The 23,205-nt window shown below is 38.4% G+C and overlaps 1 protein-coding gene across 1 annotated transcript in view; it reads left to right on the top strand.

The window, feature by feature from the left end:
* Positions 1 to 23,205, top strand: part of igsf3 (immunoglobulin superfamily, member 3) — a 197,396-nt gene that overhangs the window by 36,343 nt on the left and 137,848 nt on the right. The window contains exon 2 of the mRNA XM_020931924.2: positions 4,502 to 4,882. Within this exon, the coding sequence (XP_020787583.1) occupies positions 4,502 to 4,882 (381 nt within the window). The remainder of the gene's footprint in view (positions 1 to 4,501; positions 4,883 to 23,205) is intronic.

The raw sequence follows: 23,205 nt of genomic DNA, 5'->3' as shown, positions 1-23,205 counted from the left end.
ATAAAAGAGCAAATCAAGCTGTCGTTGCCAGATAAGTCAAGTAGGATCCAGTTTGGAAAGACTGCTTCTGAATGGCACGCCGTATATTGTGGAAATGTCATAATGATTTCATAGCCCCACGGTGCATATATAGGACTGTGTAAAAGTGCTAGCCAGGCTTTTAGGCCATGGGGAAATGGCATCCTTTACCATTAGATTAAAGGTGCACTGCATAACTTTTCAGGTTGGGTATCTGCCCTTATAATGCTCCACAGTCTGGTATTAAACTTTATATAAGATGCATTTATTCAGTTATGAGTGTTTTTATTGCCTTTAAAAGCATGTATTCTGACTGTGAGTGGGGGTCACCTCTTCACAGATCTCTCATGTAAATTGACCTGGTGGTGTCTCCTGCTTGTTTCTATGGACATTTTGAAAAGTTTAATGCCAAACTTTGGAGACAAGCAACTGGCAGGTCTGAGAAAAGTGAATACTGGCTGGAGCGTCCCCCTGGCTTGAAAGTCCCAGCTCGAGCGTCCCTTTCTCTCGGCGGGAATGTCTCCGTCCTTCCTGTAGAAAATTATCATTATCATTTTATATCATAATAAAATGAAATGTGAATGTAGTGAGACCAAATCTCGGGTCTTGTTTGTCATTTTACCGATCTTCTTGAGGCGGCACACATTTTTTTCCATTATATAATATCAATATAATCCTCATTTGCTCACATAAGTTTACTATGAAATTGTATTTTAAATATTTTTTTTCTTGTTCCCCATGTGCTATAGCATCTGTAACTGTTGATTTGGGAAGAAGTAATCATTATTTCCTTACCTGTCATGAACATAATCAACTCATGTCAGGTGTCATATCATGCAACAGGGGATGGAAGCAGGGTGCTATGGTCAACATAAACAAATGTGTTGAGATATACTGTAACTTGCAAGTGTAATTAATATAGTATGTATAATAAAAAAAAAAAGTTACAAGGTACAATTCAGGGGGACTTTCCAGCTGATTTCCTTTAACACACCTTCAACCTTTAGTGCACCTTTAACATACAAATCTAACCTAAATTTATAAAACAGTGAAGGTAGGTTATATCCTGCAATGGCAATGTTATGAAAGATTCTTTGGCTAAAACTTAAATATTTCTACCAGTCACATTTTCATTAGTTTTTTCCGCCCTTATTATCTCAATGTAGATTAAGGCCATTCAGACTTTAGGAAAGTGGCAGTTTTGTCCTTGTACTGATACTTGTTCAAATGAGCATACTAGTTATGAATTACTATCTATAGAATCAGTGCTAATGTCATTTTAAAAGGTTTTGTGAACAAGAGCAAGATTTAAATATTATGCTTTTGCCTGCTATACATTTATAGCCTATAACAACCTTGGATCATTATGTTAACATTTTGAACGTTTTGAACATTTTAAATGGCAATATTCAGCCAAAATGAGTTAATAAAAGAAGCATCATCACACAAAGAGCCGTGAAGTTGTTGGCACCTCCTATGGATAGCTGCAAATCACACCAGCGAGTAACATATTTTCTTTTCTTTCTTATTTTTTGATAAAAGAGAAAATAAAATTGGAGAACTAAATAAGTACAGAGAAGTGGGTGTATGCTGGTGGAGATGAAACAGGTTGATCGGAGCAATGATGTTTTGAAAACAATAGTATAAATATTATTCAGACACACATGAATCACGCTAAATACAACTTTGAGAGTGTAAATGAGTAGTAGTATGAGTACCAATTTTGCAGGTCCACTTTAAACAAACAGTTAGAATTCAACTTGGAGAAACACAAATTTATTCCTCTAATGGAGCAAAGATTGACGATAAACCTGTCTAATTAAATAGCTCCATGAACCCAACCACTAACCCTCACCTTAAAGAGACCATATTACGCTATTTTCTGATGTATGTTATAATGTTGTTTGCTCATCATAAACATGCATGTAGTTGTGTTTTGTGTCATTCACACATTAAACACACAACCCTGCATATTTAGGCTGAGTTTAGTTGAGTTAAGTTTAGGCAAAACACAACTCCGGGTATGTTTTTGAGAGGTTCCAACATTATAACATGGCTTAAAGGGCATAAGAGTCGATCCTCCATAATATAGGACCTTTTAACATTTATTATTTCAGTATCTCAAAAATCCAAAATAAACCTCGATTTGCACTTCAGCGTGACTCTGTTGCATGTGTATCCCTTCTTGTTTCTCTCGGGTCTGTTGACAACAGTTACTACGCGTGACGAGCAAAGCAAAGTACTTACCCCCTCACAGAGCACCTGTAGTGGTTTAGAGCTGACACGCTTCTTGCATGCGGCAGCCATGTTTCGTACCATGACTCTGACCTCTTATCCTCTGAGTCCCAGATGGCCTGACCCCCCTCTACCCCCCTGCAGCTGCGTGCCGTGTCCTTACATCCAGGGGTTTACATGTAACAGTGTGTGGGTCAGACAGAATTACCATATGAAGTGGTTTTAGTGGTGTTGTGGTGGGTATGTTGTGGGAGCCTGTATGTCCACACCTCAGCCATGCTCTCCACAAGGCCAGGCTGCACACATTGCATGAACTCAACACTGTGTTGAAATTTGAAATCTCTCTAATGAAATGTTTTACTGTCAAGATGGTGATGCAAAAACTCCAAAAGTGCTAGAGGGTTTCATATTTAAAGGGCCATGTTACAATATTGTCTGATCTTGTTGTAATGTTTCTTCATCCCAAACATACCTGGAGTTGTATTTTGTTTCATTCACACGTTAAACACAAATCCTTCACGTTTAGGATGAGTTCTTCTCTTAAACCGAAAACTCATGTGGTCATAAAGGAAGTGCTCTACTGTGGTTTTTAACCTCTGTACACCTTCACTAGACTCACAAGCCACATCTCCACAGATCTGACTTGTAACTCTCCCTGGTGGCTCTACCTCCTCAAGAAGATAGATTAGTTTAAGGCCATGCTATGGAGCATTCCAATCCAGAAATCTCCATGAGGACAAGCAGGTGTTGGACCTTCTATCAAAAAGTCACATATTTATCCTTTAGCATTTGGAGGTGGTTGGAGTGTGGAGTGTGAAGAGAAATCCTCATTTGCATGCATGGATATTTATTCTCTCCACACTATTTATTTCAGACCTGTCTAAAACTTGAGCTCCTACACTTTATAGGTGGGCGATGATTTGAATGACCGTTTTGATCACACTCCAAAACAACTGACAAAAACTGTATGAAAGCTGTATATTCTTGTCAAGCTATAAAATGAATCGAAGAACAAAAATACAAGCCCCATTTCTCTCGAAGTTGTGCTCATAATGTGCAAACAACCTGCGTTCAATTGGTTTTATTTGGGAACTTGAACTCTGTATTTAACGACTGTCTGGTAATGGAGCATGTCCTCTTTGGATTACAGTGTTGTGCCATCTCTGACTTCCTCCTATTGTTCAAACAATACAGACTGTCTCACTGTTGCCCAGGGTGTCTACACCTTTAACTAAGAGAGATTGATTTTTTTGTATATAATGTCTGAGTGGGAATAGCCAATGAACCTGTGTGAACCTGTCACAACACTGCATGCCTGTTGGAGTGGGTGAAATGGCGATAAAAATGTAATTGTGATGCTTTTAACAATATGCTCTTATGGTGACATTGTCCTTTTGTGATTTTGTGCTTTTCTTTTTAATACAGCTCTAGACCCAAAAGTAGTGACTGACTAATTTGTTATGTAATACAACTAATACTGATTGTTTAGAATCCAAATGAACCGATGGCCAATAAGTTGTGCTGATATTTTGGGGGCTGATTTTGATTAATTACCCTATTTTTTCAGATGTTTTTTTTTTTTTTTTTTCTGGTCCTATTTATAACAGGTGTGGAACTTAACCTTTCATGTCTGAAGAAGGGCTTGGCCCAAAACGTCACATTGTGGTGTCATTGAAATTAAAATTTGGCAGCTTCAAAGAACTGCAATGCGAATTTCTTACCTTTTTTGTACTGTTTTTGTCTTTGGACCCAGCACATAGTGGCATTTTTTGTTGGATGTGCATGTCCCTATCTACCAGTATGTTTTTTGTTTTTTTTTACCATAAACCTATAAGAAAGCTGTGGAGTCACATATTGTGTTGTTGTCTTTTTGCACTGAAGTGTTCAAATAGAGCTTAATGTGGATTCTTCAGGCAACAGGTCAGCCAAAACAAAAGATTTAAGGCCAATAGCCAATATGCTAAAAAGTGCAACTATAAGGGTGATATATCGCCCACCATCTATCTCTACTGTCTAAAGCAAGACACTTTTCCCCACCCACTCGTACTATTAGTCAGGAGTGAGTGACAGGTGGATTTTCAGTGAACTCTGAGTCCAAAGGCAATACAAAAATGCACATTAATCATTATAAAATCAAAATCTGGCTTCAAGAAAATTGTGATATTATTTGTTGGCATGTCACCCACATAGTCTTGTGTCAAATTTTTGAAAATAACCCTTTTTTTTTCTTCTTCTTCTTTCTGTGTAGCTGGAGTTGCCGTGGCTCAGAGAGTGGTGACTGTGGAGAGTGGGCCGTTGATCCGGACAGAGGGCTCCCATGTGACCATCTGGTGCAACGTGACAGGATACAAAGAGGGCGTGGAGCAGGACTTCGAGTGGTCCATGTACCTGCCATCGGTGCTGGACAGAGAGATCCGCATCGTGAGCACGGCGCAGCAGAACTACGCCTACGCTGTGTACTCCCAGAGGGTCAACAACAAGGAAATCTACGTGGAGCGCCTGACCCGGGACTCAGCTGTGCTCCACATCACTAAAGTACAAGCCAAGGACCAGGGGCTGTTCGAGTGCTACACCCCCAACACCGATGGACGCTACCTGGGCTCCTACAGCGCACGCACCAACCTCACCGGTAAGTCTGACCAGTCTATAAACACAAACACTGGGCACTGATTGAGTCCCTATGATATAAATAAGAATAGACGGGAATTGTTTTAGAAGAAGTATAGAAGAAATAGTAGAAGGGCCACTACCTGATATTTTTCATGTATAAAGAAGCTTTTGTCTTATGAAGATTTAAAGGGACAGTTCGGAATTTTGGACATAGAACCTCATTTCCTAGTGAGCCAGAGTGTTGGAGACACTTTAAAATATTCCATCTAGTCCTTGTATTTGCAGAGGTCACTGGTGCTAGGCTAGTGCAAGTCAATGGCCATAGTTATCCTGCCACTAAAAACAGTCTTACCCACTCCACAAAGTACCCGAAGCAAAACAATTATTACGCCAGACTATTGATGTCAATGTCTGTATTGATGGAATAATTTTAGAAGTAAAACCAACCTTGCATTTGAAGGATTTATGTCTGAACAGCAGCAGCGAGCTTGGCAACTGATATATAAGAAAATAGTCCCTCAACATGTGACGATTCATGTGATGCAAGGTTAGTTTTATTTCAGACATTATTCAACAATATAAGTATGAACACAGACATTTACATCGACAGCCTGGCGTTATAATTGTTTTGCTTCGGGTGTTTTGTGGAGTGGGTAAGACTGTTTTTATTTGCAGGATAACTATGGCCATTGACATGAGCTAGCCTAGCACCAGCGACCTCTGCAAATACAAGGACTGGATGGAATATTTAAAAAAGTGTCTCCACGCATCTGCAACACTCTGGCTCACTAGGAAATGATGTCCTATGTCCAAAATTCTAGACTGTCCCTTTAAGATGACTGACTAGTGTGCTGTTAACAGGCTAGTTGTTTTTAGCATTACCATGGCAACAAAACTCCGCCCTCTGAAAGTTGTGAAAGCACTCATGAATGTCTGTGTAATCCCTCAGCTCTGAAGAAGCATCAACATTCATTATTTTTTCTTAGGCTGCTTAGTGGAGTCAATCTACATAGTTATATTGGTCTGAGGGAGGATACACTTGACTAAGGCCTCATGGTTGCTATGATAACACTAAATACTTACAGTCAACTCCTCTCACATCCATTGTCTATAGAGAATTTCCATATACTATTGTGCATGTACTAGTACTACTGGAATGCCTTTGAAATGCATGGAAATCCAGTGAGAATCCTCGACCAGATACTTTCTCAAACTTGCCTATATTTCAAAGTATACGAGAGAGATTTACTTTTACTTTTGTTGACTTTCTTGACAGATAAATTGTTTTTTAGAACCAAACTTTGCTGCCTCCCTAGTGTGCTACCAAATGAATATTTAAAGGCAAAATCAAAATACATAATCGTATATCTTTTTCCAAATCCACTGGAAACGACAATGTACAATACATTATTTAATATCAAGATATTATCTACATTGAAACACAAAGAGGTGCACTGTGTAACGTTTCTGGTGGAGGGCCTGTCAAATCCTTTTCTTCATGTAGATACTGTATGTTTGTCTGGAATGTTTCACAGGAAGATATTAAACCCTATATCACAGACATCCACACTGACTACCTGTGTTTTAGAATCGATTTTAAGATTTTCTTGATCACTTTTAAAGCTCGTTTAGGTCTTGCACCAAGTTACATTTCAGAATTTTTACCCCTGTACAAACTCTTCCGCAGCCTTATATCCTTAGGCAGGTCCCTGTGGCTGTTCCAAAGTCCAGGCTCCGGACTGAAGGCTCGATTAGCCTTGGCTTTGGAATGACCTGCCTGGGGAGATAAGGCTCACACCATCAGTATCATCTTTTAAATCACTTCTTAAGACTCATTTTTTATCGGTTGGCCTTCCTTTAACTGGTTTTAGCTTTATTTTATTCCATATTTATTTTTACTCTATTTATTTATTATAATTTATTGGATTGTTTGCATCATTGTCTGTTTTTGTTTGCCTTCTTCATGTTATTTTTATGCTTTTGTTTATGTTTTTTTGTTTTTTTTGTTTATGCCTTTTTGTTTATGAATTGTTCCTTGCTGCTTTTACAGCACTTTGTAAAACTTGTTTTTAGAAGTGCTTTATAAATAAAGAATTATTATTATTATTATCTTGGAGACCAAACCAGACCAAGTTACAGGTCAGATCTGTGCAGAGGCAACCCTACTCGCAGTCAGAATGCCTGTTTTTGTAGGTATTTTGAGCTATAATCACCTGTAATTGAATGTTATACTGTGGAACATTCCAGGCAGAGCACTGTTGTATCCATAGAAAAAGGCAGGTGATGTGGGCGCAGTAGCTCAGTTGGTAAGAGCGTTTGCCCACTGATCCGAAAGCTGGTTCGAATCCCGCTCTCGACATAAACATCATTGGCAAGCTGTTAGATCCACCGACTTACAGGTTGACTTGTGTAATTCCAGCTCCCGCAGATGAATGCCGTCTTTGTGTCTTTGGGCAAGACACTTAACCCACCTCGCCCCCAGTGTCTGCGTACACTTGTGTGTGAATGAGTAAGTGATACCTTTTTGTAAAGCGCTTTGAGTCCCTTGAAGGTGGAAAAGCGCTGTATAAAAACGTGACCATTTACTGTGAATCATCCACCAGAAAGTTACACAGTGCCTCTTTAACATCACTGCACAGTTAAAGCATATGATTTCCAGTACACAGTAAGCGGGCTGTTAAAACACATCATCTGTTCCATACATTAATCCATATTGGCATGAAGACGGTATCTGTGTCACATGCTTCACAGTCGAGTAGAGTCATCACTGTCAGTCCAGTTTAAAAATATATACTGTTAAATATTCGCTACAAACTTTAAACATCTGTCATCTTCAACTGAAACTATGAAGAGGAAAAGAAAAAAAGTCTGTCATTCTCTGTCAAAACACACCTGTTCCAATTCAGGAAGTGATGTCTAAAAACTGCTGGTACACAACATGTCTTTTCCCAAATTTCCGAAGAGCTGTGTCTGCGGTATGCTACATGTGCTCGGGAAATTTCAGTCACTTATTTAGACCAAGGCTGGGTCGCTACTGAGGAGTACACAGCTGCCATACGAAGGGATTTCATGCCATTCATAACCGCATGCCTTCATGGCCGGCGTGCGTGACCTTCCTCTTGAGGTCAAAGGGCAAACTAACTCCAAGCTGACTGCTATAGTCCACGTTTAGCTTCAAGGCTAACTGTAGGCATGACACAAGAACACATTTTGAAGTGTGATATATTGCTGAAAGTAAATATACACGTTAAAAAAACATTCTAAAGCGACAGTATTGTAAAAAACATGAGCTGCGGCAAATGAATAGCAGAAGGAAATGCTTTAGTACTTAGTTTGCATCTGTAATGAGTCATAGAAGTTATTAATTTTACATTTTATGGCTTACTTCTTATCATATAGCCTAAGAAAAACCCACACATTTCCCAGAGTCAATATAGGAATTATCGTGACAGCCCTAGCTAACTGTCACATTAATAATGAAAAACGCAGTGTGTGAAAATGCAAATGTGTGTGTTTAAAGTAGATTTTTAAGGATTCAGTCATTACGGTCCAAATTCAAAATCATGAAATATTGTCATGCTTTCTATCACTGGCACAGCTTGGACAATGTTAGTTTCTAATTTCGTTTAGATTTTTGTCAGTCTGTTTCATCAGAAAAGAGGGCTGTTTCCAGAGAGCTCTGCATTTTGGCTTATTCCTTACGTACACTAATGGCTCACAGCTGCTCAAAATGTTCTCCCACAATCCCATCCCTGATTATTATTGTGCTCTATCCTCCTTTTTATGAAACATACTTTTAGGACTTTTATTGTTAATTTATTTAAAATCAATATATTAACAAATGTATGCATGGAATATGGGTTAGACTGATTAAAGGAACCGTATTGATTTCATAGACTAATGAATGAACCACCCACTACAGGGCCTTGACCCAGCAGCTGAAAACGAAAATCATTATGCGTTTATAAACAGGAAACTCTCTTTAACTGACCTTCGCCCTAATGTCCATGCATAATTTGTAGTAGCAAGCATACACAGCAATCAGGCTTAACATTATTTTGTATTTTGTGTGCTTCTTTATAGAGATCAACCAAAGTTTAGTTTAGGATTTAGATAAACCGATGGCCGATATGCTGTACTAACGATATTTTTGGGCCGATTTGCATTATTTCATCAAATTCTGACATTTAGATTGACTACAGACTCACCCACAGCCCTTTTTTTTTTACCACAAGTCTAAAAGGGAGCTGTAAAGTCCTGCTATCCCTTCTCACTAAAATGTTAAAATGAAGCTCTGTGTGTATTTTTAGCCTTCTCCTCTATGTATGGGCATTTGACCTCTGCATTTGACCCATTCCCAAAGTAGCACTGGGTAACAACTGCGCAACACCCAGTCGATACAGCCATTTGTGGAGTCGGGATGTTTGTTTGAGTGCCTGGAGAATTGGCCGATTGTGCATGTTTTGAGTAATGACAGGTGAAGTGAAAACATAGATTATCTTTTCATTTTGACACCTGCTAGAGAGAGAGAAATTATCCAGCGAAGTTAAGACCTCAATGCAATGAAAGCAGGAAAAATGGCTGTCATAACAGGTCCAGTATTATGCTAAATTGACTCTTGTGAGGTTTAAGCCAGGCTATAATGTTACCTGCACAGAAACATAGCTGGAGTTGTGTTTTGTTACATTCACACAAGTTTGAGTAACCCTTTCATTATTAGTCTGTGAGCTCTGTTATACCCTGTGATGCCATGAAGTGGTAGTTTTTCATGTTAACGCCTACTTTTTTATCTTTTGTTCAGCAGAAATTGACAATTCCAGAGCTGAAATTACCCAAATAATTATAATGAAGGTGTATGGAGTTTAAAAACACAGTGGAGCACTTTCTGTTTTACCACTTGACATCACAAGGAGTATTTTCCATTTGAGAGAAGAACACAGCTTAAATAGTCTTAGACTTTATTAGACTTTATGCAGGAAATTATTTGGACACAGTAGCTCAGATATACAGGGTTTGTATTAGGGATGGGCATGATTAGTCGACTAACTGATAATTGAATTTTAAGAATTTTGTCAATCGCGTTCATTTTTAATCAACAAACCAAATGTAGGTTGCCGTGTGTAGCGTAAGTTGACGAGGCAGCACAAACACACTGTATCCCATTTACTTCAACATAAAGCTGAGTGTGTTGAGTGCACATGTGTCCAAAAGACAAACACTTTTCAGCCTTTTCTTCACAACAATAGCCAAAATAAATAAAGTAACCACCATAAATAAAATGAGTGAAATGACTGTTAAATAAAGAGCAGCGCTAAACCTGCACACGTATGATCTCTGAAAACATAAACCATCTCCGACACGACACACACACAGAACAGACTCACCATCATCATCATCAACACTCATATTCCACTGAGTCGTCTGCTTTAGTCTGAAAGAAGTTGACTGCTTTAGCGCACAAGGAAAGGGTTGTTTTTTGGTTATGCAAATTAGTCATGTAGATTTAAGTTTCATTTCTGTAAAAAAAAAAAGCAGCAAATATGCGCAAAGCTCCATTAAACACATAATCTCAAACGGGCTGATGTGGCTCTGTAGTGGTTATGGATTTTATTTTGTAAAGTTGATTTTATTTATGCAGATTAGTAATATTAATAATAATGATCATTATTTTCATTTAAAAACGTTAATGATTAATCAAAAATCGATCGTTAATTAACCCCGACGATCAGTTAAGAAAATTTTATTAAATGCCCATCCCTAGTTTGTGTGTTAAACATGTGTGAATGAAACAAAACTGAACTCCAGGTATATTTGTGACGAGGAAACATTATGGCATAGATCAGAAAAGAGCATAATATGAGCCTTTTAATACTTTTGCCTAGTTGATGTAGTAAATTATGGTGACAGTAATGAAAAGATCTAGTAGTATTAAGAAAGTCTTTGTAGTGTGAGTTGAATGTGGGGCACGGCTCTCAGGCAGGGAGCAGTACAACGGCACTTGTGATAACAGCGAGTATTTATAGAAGTGTTCATAAGACAGACTTCAGGGCATGAGGAGGGGTGGAGAGGAGTTAGTTATCTCAGCCTCTTTTCCGTACCGCGACCTCTTAACCCAGTTGGAAAGGTCACGGGGTCACGGCGGGGCTGCTCCTCTCGCTGCGTTGTTATGGATTCCTCTGACATCTCTTGGCAGCTTCACACACTTCCTCGGACCATTGTTGTCAAACAGTCTCCCAGCCTCATTCGCCCTCCTGTCCCCCTGCACCCCTCCTGTCCTTCAGACTGTCATTTCAATTATCAGAAGTGTTGTAGTCCAGGCAACAAGGACCAAGGCCGAGTCATGTAGTTCTTAGGGAGGGAAACGCTGTCAAGAGTTAAGGAAAAGTGGATCCTGGCAAGTCATTCTTTTCAGTGTCACTTTTCTTCAACCAATAAGTAGCCATGTCATGATAATCACTATGAATAATATATTTTGGGGCTCAGTATTTATCATGTGTATATTTTGTAGCAATAGTGGGGAGGTTTCTGCTATTTTTTATGTAATATGGTAGGATCTGACCTGTTGAAAGTTGAAAAAGTAATTTCCAGGACTAAATATTGGTTCATTCTGCCATTTATTTGTTGTAGCTCAGGCCTTTTTATGATACAGTATTAGAGGTGCACCGATCCAGCTTCTTTAGTTCCGAATCTTTAGTTAAGGATCTGCCAATACAGATACAGCATTTATTTCCTATAAATAAAAATGAAATAAGACAAAACTGATTTAAATGTGTTATGTACTGTAGCTGTTATTTATATCCCAAGTAATAACTTTGTAGGGGTGTAACACAAAAATCACAGTTCGTTACGTACCTCAGTTCTGAGGTCATGGTTTGGTTCATTTTCGGTACAGTATGGAAACAAATTGCAAAACCATTTGCTTGTTGTTTATTTGTGTTGTTTATTTAGTTCATTTTAACATTATACAAACAGGAAAATAAAACAATTGCAAAGTGCTGCTTGGTAATACTAATAAGTTATAATAAAATACTCTCAAATAAGCAACAAATAACAGTAAACAAAACTTTTCAAAAAGTAAAGCGCGGGAGACAATTGTTTTCAAGGTGGCCGCCTAACTATAAAGCGCTGCGGAAACCCTGCCACAACAATCACGGATGAGTTCCCTCATGAATATTAATGAGCCGCGTCTTCAGTGTAGCTGCACATGTCGTGGCGGAATGTAAGCACACACAAATTGCACAAACTCACTCGAGCACAGCCCTGCACCGAACCAAACGTCCCGTACCGAAATGAGTTACATGTACCATTACACCGCTACAACTTTGTATAAATAAACGTTCAAACATTATGAGACTTTTTGGGCCAATTACGACCAGTAAATTGTCCATCCAGGATATCGACTAAACCAATATTCGGAAGATGATATCTGATCCAGCAAATTTTTCAGTATCAACGCCGATATCCTATACGAGCATCGAATCGGTGCATCACTAATTGACTTATCGTTCAGTCCATAAAAGCTGGAACAGTATATTTAGAGGCTCACTATTTATCGTGTTTACAGTTTCTTTGCAAAAATTAAGGAGATTTGGGGTATTTTTGTTGTAATACAGTAAGATTTGAGCAGTAGCAGGTTGAATAAGAAACTTTTTGTTTGCTTTTGATGCTACTCTCTACTTAAAAATGATTTACTGGGATTATCTTGCATTATTGTTAATGAGTCAGCGGCATAAAGTAGTTTCAGTATAATCATTTATCACAATATCTCTCTGGAGCAGTACAGCATGCTTCAAAATGTATCGTGACAGGCTTACATATACACCATAACGCTAAGACCACCGACAGAAAAATGTATGTAGACTATTGATAACGTTTTTAAGATGAAATGAAAAAGTCTGGTATGTGAAGGCAAATTTAGACAAACTATTGCGTTTTGTGGAGACTAGAGTGGCCAGAAGACAGTTTGATGCATGGCTAAGGATACAGAGAAAATGTGCACTCCTTTAACCGACTTGTTTCCTAATGTTTTCTTAAAAGAGGCCAAGAAGCTGCAATATGCCCTGTTAAAAAGAATGAGAGTGTTCCCCTTGGTTATAGCTGAACTTTTACACATTCCACAATTAAGACGCTAACAAGTAGAATAGATAACACTTCAATATCCTGCCTATTCTCCGATTTCTCCTCACAGCAGTTTAAAAATGGTGTTTGAAATCTCTACTCTCATTACTATCTCTGGGTGATTTCAATTTCCATCGAGCTGAAGTTCTTTTATGTGAATATGTACTTTTTATACCAATTAAACTTAGCTGCTCTGGGTTCTACATAAGTCAGTGTACTTTTGTGTCAGGCCCAAATTTGAATTGGTAAAAGGGATTAGAATGGGTTATAGTTTCCAATTGACATGTGATTTATGTGTTTGTAGAATTACTTGGCTTTTATTAAGTTTCTGTCTTCATACACATGTCACTGATTTGCATGGAATATACCACAGTATGGCATTAAACATATATATCAATTATTATTTCATCACAGGTCTTTTTTATAAATCAAATACTTGCAGCTCTACAGATCTGACTTGTAACTTACTTTACCTTGTGGTGCCAAGTTGAAGAAGACCTACTGTGCTTGTGTTTGCGATATAGTTAAAAATATATGACACCAGTGGATTATTACGTTATAAATTGTACCAAAATGACTATGTGACACTGCCGAATCCTACGCATATCACAGATTAAGAAAATCAAATTGGAGAACGAAGTTAGCACAGAGCAGTGGGTGTATGCCGGTGGCGGTGAAAACGGGGGTTGATCAGCAAAATGGCGTCTTGAAAATAAGTGATTAAAGATTGCCCCAACATGCGCGGATCACTCCAAAAATAACTTCTGGTGAATTAAAAGGTGAGGGGAATGGAAATAGATGAGTTTAATGCCTTAATACTGTGGGACATTCTAGAAAAAACAATAGACTTTTTTCACAACGGCCGGAAGTGCCGTGATGTAGGGTAAACGTTACTTACGTTAATGTTTTTCTATGGCAAAATATCTGTGGAAATGTCTTGCGTATTTTCCAACAAGGTCGACAAAGGAAATTTTCTGTCCATGAAGAATTTATCCACAACTATCAAGGTAAGAAAGACATAAACATAAAGGTGAACAGTGACAAGCATTAGTGAACTACTCCTGAGCAAAATTAACATTATGGTCATGAGTAAAGCATAAGTAACTTGTTAACTCAGACTGATTCTAAAATTAAGATAAAAAATCAATTTCCTGATGTAGATATTAGCATAAATGGGGAGATTTCTGCAATTTAAATGCTCGACATGTAATTTGTGAACATCTGTGGCATTCGAAATGCACAAATCTGTTTATCCATGCCAATATCTACATCATGAAATTGATTTTTTATTTTATTGTAACAAGTTACTTATTAATGAATCACTTTTTACGTATGTTTTATTCATGACCATAACATTAGGTTTGCTCAGGAGTAGTTCACTAAGGCTAGTCTTTGTTCAATTTTAAGTTTTCGTCTTTCTTACCTTGATAGTTATGGATAAATTCTTTGTGGACCTTGTTGGATAAAGATTTGGCAATGGGGCAGATTTATGAAGCTGGTGGAAAATACTCGAAACATTTCCACAGATATTTTGCCATAGAAAGCATTAATGTAAGCGACGTTTACCCTGTATCCTGGCACTTCTATCCGCTGTGAAAAAGGTCTATAACACCATTTTAAATGTCATATGTAACCCTCCACTATAGTGCAACTTTAAATCCCCTTTAAACGTAACATACAAGCTGGTAATGTATGTTGAAATATTCGTCAAATGAAGTTCACCCCGAGGCCAGGCCAATACAGCTGAAGAGGCAGTGCCCTACACGCTGCATGACTACTACACTGGCATTGAGGTGGGCGGGTTAATGGCAGGGTTACAAGGCCAACCGGTAATTTGTGCCCCGACTGCTCCGTGCAGGCTTAGTCATAAGATGTGCCCTTACTATAGTCACCCTCAGCACAAAGCGCACTCGAAACCCGATCTCCAAATTGCCTGGGGAAGATCTCCGTTTCTCCACTTCTCCTCGCGCACCTGGAGAGTCAGCGGGCCGATTCTGTGACGATGTTGTATTGTTTAGGGATGACAAGGAGATTCGGGGCTCCACAGCTGTGCAACGCCGCTCCAATTGTGTGGGAAAAACGATTCGCTCGCTTCCTCTATGGGAAATGTGACACTGTTCTTTTTTTGGGCGAGCAGCATGCAGTGTTATACCCCCAGTGATACCAAAATTAATCAAATAAAATGCAGCTCTTTTTCAGCCCGCCAAGTGCCAGTTTTGCTTGAGGCTGCGCGGTAATGGTTCTGTGCATGAAAAGAATAATTGACAATAGAGTTTGAATTATGGATTGCACTAAATGGCGAGTGATGTAAAAGAAGAGAGAGAATTACCTTACACAAAAGGTTTTGGTTACCTTCTATATAGGATTTTCTATGGGAGGGCTGTTTTTTCCGAGAGTGGACAAATGTGATTCATGCATTAGCCTACAGAATGAGCAGGGCCTATTATTGGATTCTGTTGGAAATGGCAGAAGAGTGATACTATTAACACCTCCAGTCGCGGTGTATTCAGCTAAAGAAACCACTTGAAATTGTACACGGGTGTCAAAATCATATCCTTATTATAGGAATGTATGATTAATATCTTCATCAGTGCTAATACTTCATCACAAAGAGATTAGATTACAGTGACTAATGCCGATCAGTCATTCAAGAAATTCCCAGTATTGTCATTAGATATTGAGAAACTGTGAGATTAATTCAACCTTTCCCACACATTTTTTTTTATTTTTTATATAAATGTATTGATATATTGTAATAAGAGATGTAACTATATCCAAATCTCTCAGTACGATATTATCACAATACTTATCTCACGGTACGATATTTATTGCGATATTTTGGAGAGGCTGATATAATTGTAGATGGGAAGCTTTTTTGCTTTTAAAATACCCTGACAAGAATTTGGTGTGAATTATTTCCGCCATAATCACAAGAATTTAAGTAAAAAACATATTTCTTCATGTGGTCTGCGCTGAAATGAATCATGGGATATGTAGTTCCAGATGTTTATTAGCTATTGCTCCTATTAAAAAATCCATTTAAGTAAAGGAACTTGTAATTTGATATATTGTGACAGAACACGGTATTATTGTGAGATTTTTGACAATACGATATCACAATATTTTGGTTATTGTTATATCTCTGATTGTGATACTAAATGTGGTGATATAGTATTGTTATCATGGGCTGCTGTATCAATATGTTGTGGGGGTTTTTTTTTTTGTATCATTTTGCAATTTTTTGTTACAGCGCTACAGTTTTGTTGCTTATTGAGGAAGGAAGCTTATGCAATACAAATATCACAGAGTATCATGTGTAAAATATGGATGGATGAATCTCATGTATTGCCATATTGTGATGTTATTGCATCATGAACCATGTATCGAGTGTCGTATCAAATCTTGAGGGCTACTATAAGCTATAGCCAGTACAATATTGATAGACTGAAGTTTCAATCTGCATTTTAGGCTATGTTCTGACTGCAACCTGAAGTGACCCAAATATGATTTTGTTTTTCACCCTTATGCGACCTGTATCTGATCTTTTAATTACAGTCTGAACGACTCAGATCCTGGATATGTGCTCCTAAAACCGATCGACCGACCAATATCCAATCTTTTGACATGTGACTTCAGTCTGCACAGCCAGGTCACATTCGTCCCACATACACGTCACAAATGTACACAAATGTTCTTCTCGTTATATGAAAATTGTGTTTGAACTCTGTGTGAGTACAGCAGTGAAGCACATCACAATGTCACCACTCTTGGCTGCGACTCTGCACACACACTTTCCTTTCTACTAACGTTGATGCCACTGCCCCAGAAAATGCCGTGGCCAAAAACCTCGTCCTTCTCCTTCTCAATCTCCTCCTTAAAAGAAATGAGCTGTTGAACATTAAGCCCTGCAGTCTGAACGGAGCCTTAGAGGTGTGCAATACAATACTATAGTTTCAAAAGTTAAAGGTGCATTGGGTTTCTGGTGGAGGGTCTGTCAAATGCTTTTCTTCATGGATACGTTATTGCTTTGTCTGGAATGTTTCACAGTAAGTGAGCCTTTCAAACCAAGTTACTCGTCAGATTTGTGGAGAGGCGACCCCGCTCACAGTCAGAATGCTTGTTTTTCTAGGTATTTTTGAGCTACAAAAGTATAAAATGTTGTAAATGCGAAGTGGAGCTATTTAATGTGGAACATTCTAAGCAGAGCAATGATATATCCATAGAAACAAGCAGGTGATAGACCCTCCACCAAAAAAGTTACACAAAGCGCCTTTAAAAAGAGACTGTCCTCTTTATATTTATATGAAAAAGATCATTATAGCCTGTGCAGTTTGTTCAGAATCCCCGCTGTAGATTGGAGCATCTGTGTGTTTTTTTTCTTGGAATACACCCAAAATGTTGCCTCACCTAGACGTGCTTCAGTTACGCATCTTGGTGACAATTTAATTAAGTCTAATGATTAATATTCTTACCTCAACTTGTCGTAATAAAAGGCCATGTGTTGCTCTATGCCATTCTCTTTAGATCTATTTAAGCACTGAACTGAGTCGACCTTTGATTGCACAACATGTAAATGAGACTTGACGCTCAATAGAGAATGCATTAACAAGCTCTAAATATGTGCGCCTAATTAACCACATAGATCTTCCTTGGTTTCTTGAGCACTCATTTATCACTATCTTAACACTTATGTACAATAGTTAGTTTTGTCATTCGTAAGGCTTGTCACAATAACAGGCTTTAAAGTTCGATATTACTGAAGTAAATATAGACGATAAACGATAATACTGAGACTAAGCTTATGACACTGTTGCAATAACCCAAGAGCAGATTTAAACCACAAAAACTTTTCTAAATGAACAGTATTGTTAAAAAATCATGAGCTGCAATAAATAAATGAAGAGCAGATGAAACACTTTAGTACTTAGTTTGCATCTGTAATGAGGCATACAAGATATTAATTAAATCTAACTTTTCTGATGTCCGTCACCTGCTTGTTTCCATGGATATATCATTGCTCTGCTTGGAATGTTCCACAGTATGACATTAAACAGCGCTACCTTACATTTATTCAATTACAGGTGGTTTTATAGCTCAACTATAACTAAGAAACACACATTCTGACTGTGAGCAAGGTTGTGAACTTGTCTGGTTTGGTCTCCGTGATAATGGAAAGGTTTAATGCCTTACTGTGAAGCATTCCGGACAAAGCAAGCCACCCATTCAATTCAGAGCTCAATGGCGCATGATTCCAGATTAGCCTTTAGGCCGGTGAGGTACTTCCGGTGGGTGTGGGCCGATTGAGCATGCGCAGTAGTGCTCTTTTCTCCTGCGGACACACATGAATACATTCAAACGCTTGTGCAAATCAATTGACCAATCAGAGTGAGAGGAGCTAAAGCGGAGCAGAGTGGAGCTGGAGCTAATGATTATAACGCCTTTTTAAGACAACTGAAGGATTTTGAGCTGAGAAAAAGTTTGTGATCTAAAAATAGGGAAAAATCGCCTCAAAATCCAACATTTTTGAAAGTTGTAAGTGCCCTGTCAGCTGAACATGAGCAGTTTTTGATTACATTGCGCTCTATGAGAAAAATCTTGTCTCAGCCCAGGGGATTTTTTTCCACTGTAATACCAGTGATTGGTCACTGCGTCAACTGGAGGCAGCTACCAGCTAGGAATACCCTATCCAGTTATTTTAACAGAGCAATAAGATCTCCATGGAGAAAATCATCTTTTTTTTTTATATATAATTTTCCAGTAGCACAAAGAAAATGTACACACACATAATACTACGCCCAAAAATTCCAGCTATCATATATTGCACGATAAGTCTGTATAGTATGTAAGTGTTGTGACCATCATAATGCCAAAAATCAGACAGATCTGACTAAACCCTGGTCTGTTACGTTCTCTGTACACATTTGTATACAGTCGCAAGTGATTGTATGGCTCCCACCTACTCTTCAGATTGCAGGAGAAAAAGGACAACAGACTGACATGGCCATGGCCGTGTCCTGAGCCTACGCACCAGCCTGTGTGTAACATGTCCAACCGCTAACAGAACAGCAAGCTCCCAACAACATGGTCAACATAGAACTCCAGCACACAGTCACCTCCTCTGGCAACGCGTCACTCTGCAGGCAAACAGGCCTACAGTCAAATAATAGCTACAGCATTTGGCAGTAGTCATCTGTTTCCGGTCTTGTAGTAATGTAGTATCCGGAGCAGGGAGGCAGACTTGGTAAATCTTTCTATAGTGAAGTTTTATGTATTGTTTGGAATGCTATAGGCGAGGGGAAAGCAAGCAAACATCCATCTGAGGAGGAAGTGAGCCTTTGGAAATGTGTCACGAATAGGAAAAGATGGTAATATTTATACTCGTGTAATCTGGGACGAACTGTAAAACCTAATGGATTGATCCATAAAACCAAATAGACTTGGCAGCTACTCTGTGCCCATGCCCTCACTGTCTTGCCTTTGTGTATTTAACTTCAGAACGCAGAAAAACTACTGATGAAGAAATGTCCTTTACACTCAGTTTTGAACAGCGTATTGTGCAAACTACTGAATTTAGCTTGTAGATTAATTCCACATTTTGTAATTTTCCTAGGGAGCTACCTCTTCATGCTGATGTTAATGCTTTGCCAGGAATCGCATTAGACCTAAACAAACTTTATTGATCCACAAGGGAAATTATTTGGACACAGGAGCTCACACATCACAATATATTATAATAACAAGAGCAACAATATAAATGGTAATATAATTCAAAATAAGTAGCAAAAGAGGCTATTGTCAAATATATAATTAAAGAGTAAAAATAAACTATAGAAATATAGTAAAACAAAATATATTTCTGCTATATAGAAGAGGGCAGTAAGGAGAAACAATGCAAACATGAAATATTGATTGACACGGGGTTATCTGTTACATAAGGGTGAGTTGTTGTACAGTTGTAGGGAGTATGGTGTGAATGTAGGCCTGTAAATTTATCTATTTCTGTGGAGACGAGCAGATGCTATTACGGACTGAAACCTGCGGAGAGGCGAGCGTGCTCACCCAAATTTATTTTATCTTTTTGCAATTAAAACAGTTATTTGAATAAGCGAGACAAGTTTAATACCTTCTTTGATGGATTCCAAGCAAAGCAATAACATCTCCATGGAGGAAAGCAGCTGATGGATCCTCCACTATAAAAGTTGCACTGGGCTCCTTTAACACAGTGTTAGAATCATAGGCTGGAATATAAAAATGGACAGAGCTAATCCGCTGGTAAGGCTGCGCAATTAATCGAATTTTGATCACGATTTCGATTTGTGTGTCAAACGATCTCAAAACTTATATAATTCAGTTGAAATTATTTAGCTTAACAAAGTTTATTTTGGGATATTTTTTATATAATCAGTATATTTTTGTTTTATTTTTTTAAATATAGAGATTGTAGAACAGCTCTATATATAGTTTATTTTGGATACATGTATGTTTTTCTATGCCTTATTTCATGTTCAGAGTATATATTATTAATTTTATGTTTTATACATTGCAAAACTGCTCTAAGGTACATATTTGTAGCCTATATTTATTTTCAAGTTTTGCATTAATTATTAATAACAAAGTGTTTTTTGTTTGTTTGTTTGTTTGTTTTTGAGAAAGATAAAGAGAAATGCTGAATAAATGCATCATGTAACTCAAAAATAATCATTTCAATATTTGTGATTTTCAATATTGACCAAAATAATTGTGATAATGATTTTTTTTCCATAATCAAGCAACCCTAGTTCATCAGCTCTGTGTCCAATTGACTTTACATTGAAAAAATTGTCCCTCCTCTCTCTGATACTGCTGCAGTGAGCTTTGTCATTTTGGTCTTAAAATGTTCATATTAACCCGCTCTACTGTACATGATCCTGATGATTTTATTAAACTTTTTTGTCTATAAATTAATTCCTATTCCTAATATGAATCTGGCTCCAAATTCATCCCGTCACTGCTGGCAGCCTGAGCTTCATTTGACTGGAGCCGAACACCGTGAGTGACTTCAGTCCACCTCTTTAGCTGTAAACAGATTTTTTTCAATTGAGTGAAAGGAGTAACTAGCCAATAATTCTTTAAAGAGGGGAGCAGTGTCTGTGTTAGGATGAGGGGGCATTCGGATTTGAAGTGTGTAACCAATAAACTACGAGCTGTTCCTCTCCGCTGCGCCGTGATTGGTTACAGGTCCCCCCGGGCAATCCCCACAGAACAACTAGCGCTATAGGGGGTGAGTTTTAAATAGTCTGAGCCTGATGTGTCTTCCAGGGTTAATGCAGTTACCAACCGCCATACAAGATCCAAACCAAATTAAACCAGCACAAATTGAGACAGCAGAGAAAAGGAGTGGGAAGAAGAAAGGGCCTAAGAATTTCAATTATGGCTCAAGTAAACAGTGGACATTTTTTATCCTTACAACCTGCAGCCAAAGTTTCAAGAGGTAGTTTTCTTCATCGTAATATTTTACAGTCTTCATTCTTTTTTTCTAAATCGTCCAGTTAGAATGGTTCCCTTTTGCATCGTCTTAACTATAGCATACAGACTGTTGCCAAGTATTCAAGGGCAAATGGTGTTCAACTGTGTTGGCGTGCTTTGGTGTCATAGGGCATTGAGAAAAATGTAATACCAATATAAACAAAATGCTGCATATTTATTGTGTATGGATGGCTCTCTGCTGATTTGAATGGTACTGGTGTAATGATATGCATGTAGGAATGAATGAATGCTATAAATCTTGCCTAGGAATCCTTCAGTTATGAGCTATTGATATTTTGCAGCTGATTTTATCAACATTCACTGGGGGTGTGATACTAACTCGAGACTCTTCTCTTTGTGAAGCTCTGTTACTCAAGTTAGACCTCGATCTGAGCTTTGTTTTCAACACAGTCTGACCAGAAAAAACTGACTTAAATGTAACTACAACAGGTGAGATGATTTGTGCTGTTGAACAAATCTCTTACACATAAATATTTATTGCACTAAATGGATTTTTCTGAGCCCTGAGCTATGTTATAATGTTGTTATCTCCTCAAAACACACCCAGAGTTGTTTTGTTTTGTTCCTTCACACATGTTTGAGCAGTGCGTTATTAGTCTATCTATGTGCCCGATCTTGTCCCCGATCTTAGCACTAGCGCTGGCGTTAAGGAGGGGGTGTGTCCAGGTCGGACTGTACTTCACTGCAGGAGACTAGAGTGGGACGGTACAAATACATATATGGTGATACATCTGAACCAATCTGTGACCACTGTAGCATTTAAATGGAGCTGATGACAGAAAAGACACGAGAATGTGACGAAATCAACATCGCAGTAGAACCACAGACAGGGTAAGAAAACACACTTAGGACAGGGGTCTCCAACCTTTTTCCTCCGGTGAGCTACTTTTACAAAACAAAAATGCCAGAGAGCTACTAATTTTAGTGGGCACAAGAAATTGAGTAAATATAAGAGCCACAGTGAGCCTTCGATGAGATACAGTTAGATTTCTGTAAAACTTAAATCATTATTCATTTATTAGTGCATAAAGTTAGGCATCAAAATGATACATGTGCAGTGGTATTTAAGGGTATTTAAATAATCAAATTTGACTTATTCAGCACAACACGTATAATTCAGAAATCCCTTGTCGAGCTATTTGGAAGGAGGTGGAAAGCTACCACTATCTCCTGAGCTGCAGGTTGGAGACCCCTGCTTTAGGACATCTCTTAAATGGCCTCATGTGAATGTGAATGAGCAGCTTTTGTACAGATCCAGATCGAACCAAACTATAGAGCTGAGCCAATACAGGAAGTGGGCGAGGGGCTGCTGCAGGAGGGCATCCGGACAGCGCATGAACATCCCTCACAGCACACAAACATGTTATAAATGTTAAGCATTTATAATCCTAATATATTTCTGAATAAAAAAATCTTGTTATATGTTGCTTTTCAATGGACTAGTTTGACATTTATTTTTAAGATTTTTACGATTGTGGCAATTAACTGAAGGCGCCACACCACGCTCAGTCCACCTGATATTTAGACACGGCACACCTCTTGGTTAGAGCTCCACGCCCCGCACTTGCGCTAGTGCTATTGGGGGCAAGATCGGACCCTATAACCCCAGAGCTCAAAGTGCTCTGTTCCACTTTGTGATATCATAAGGTGGGAGTTGTCAAGTTAACCACTGCCTTTTTGGCAACTCAAAGGCTGAAA

This window comes from Boleophthalmus pectinirostris, unplaced genomic scaffold (assembly GCF_026225935.1).
Source record: "Boleophthalmus pectinirostris isolate CB_2022bp ecotype Guang Dong unplaced genomic scaffold, ASM2622593v1 HiC_scaffold_1, whole genome shotgun sequence".
Classification (NCBI taxonomy): Eukaryota; Metazoa; Chordata; class Actinopteri; order Gobiiformes; family Gobiidae; genus Boleophthalmus; species Boleophthalmus pectinirostris.
The sequence above is the reverse complement of the archived record's forward strand: the minus strand, read 5'-3'. Positions and strand labels throughout refer to the sequence as shown.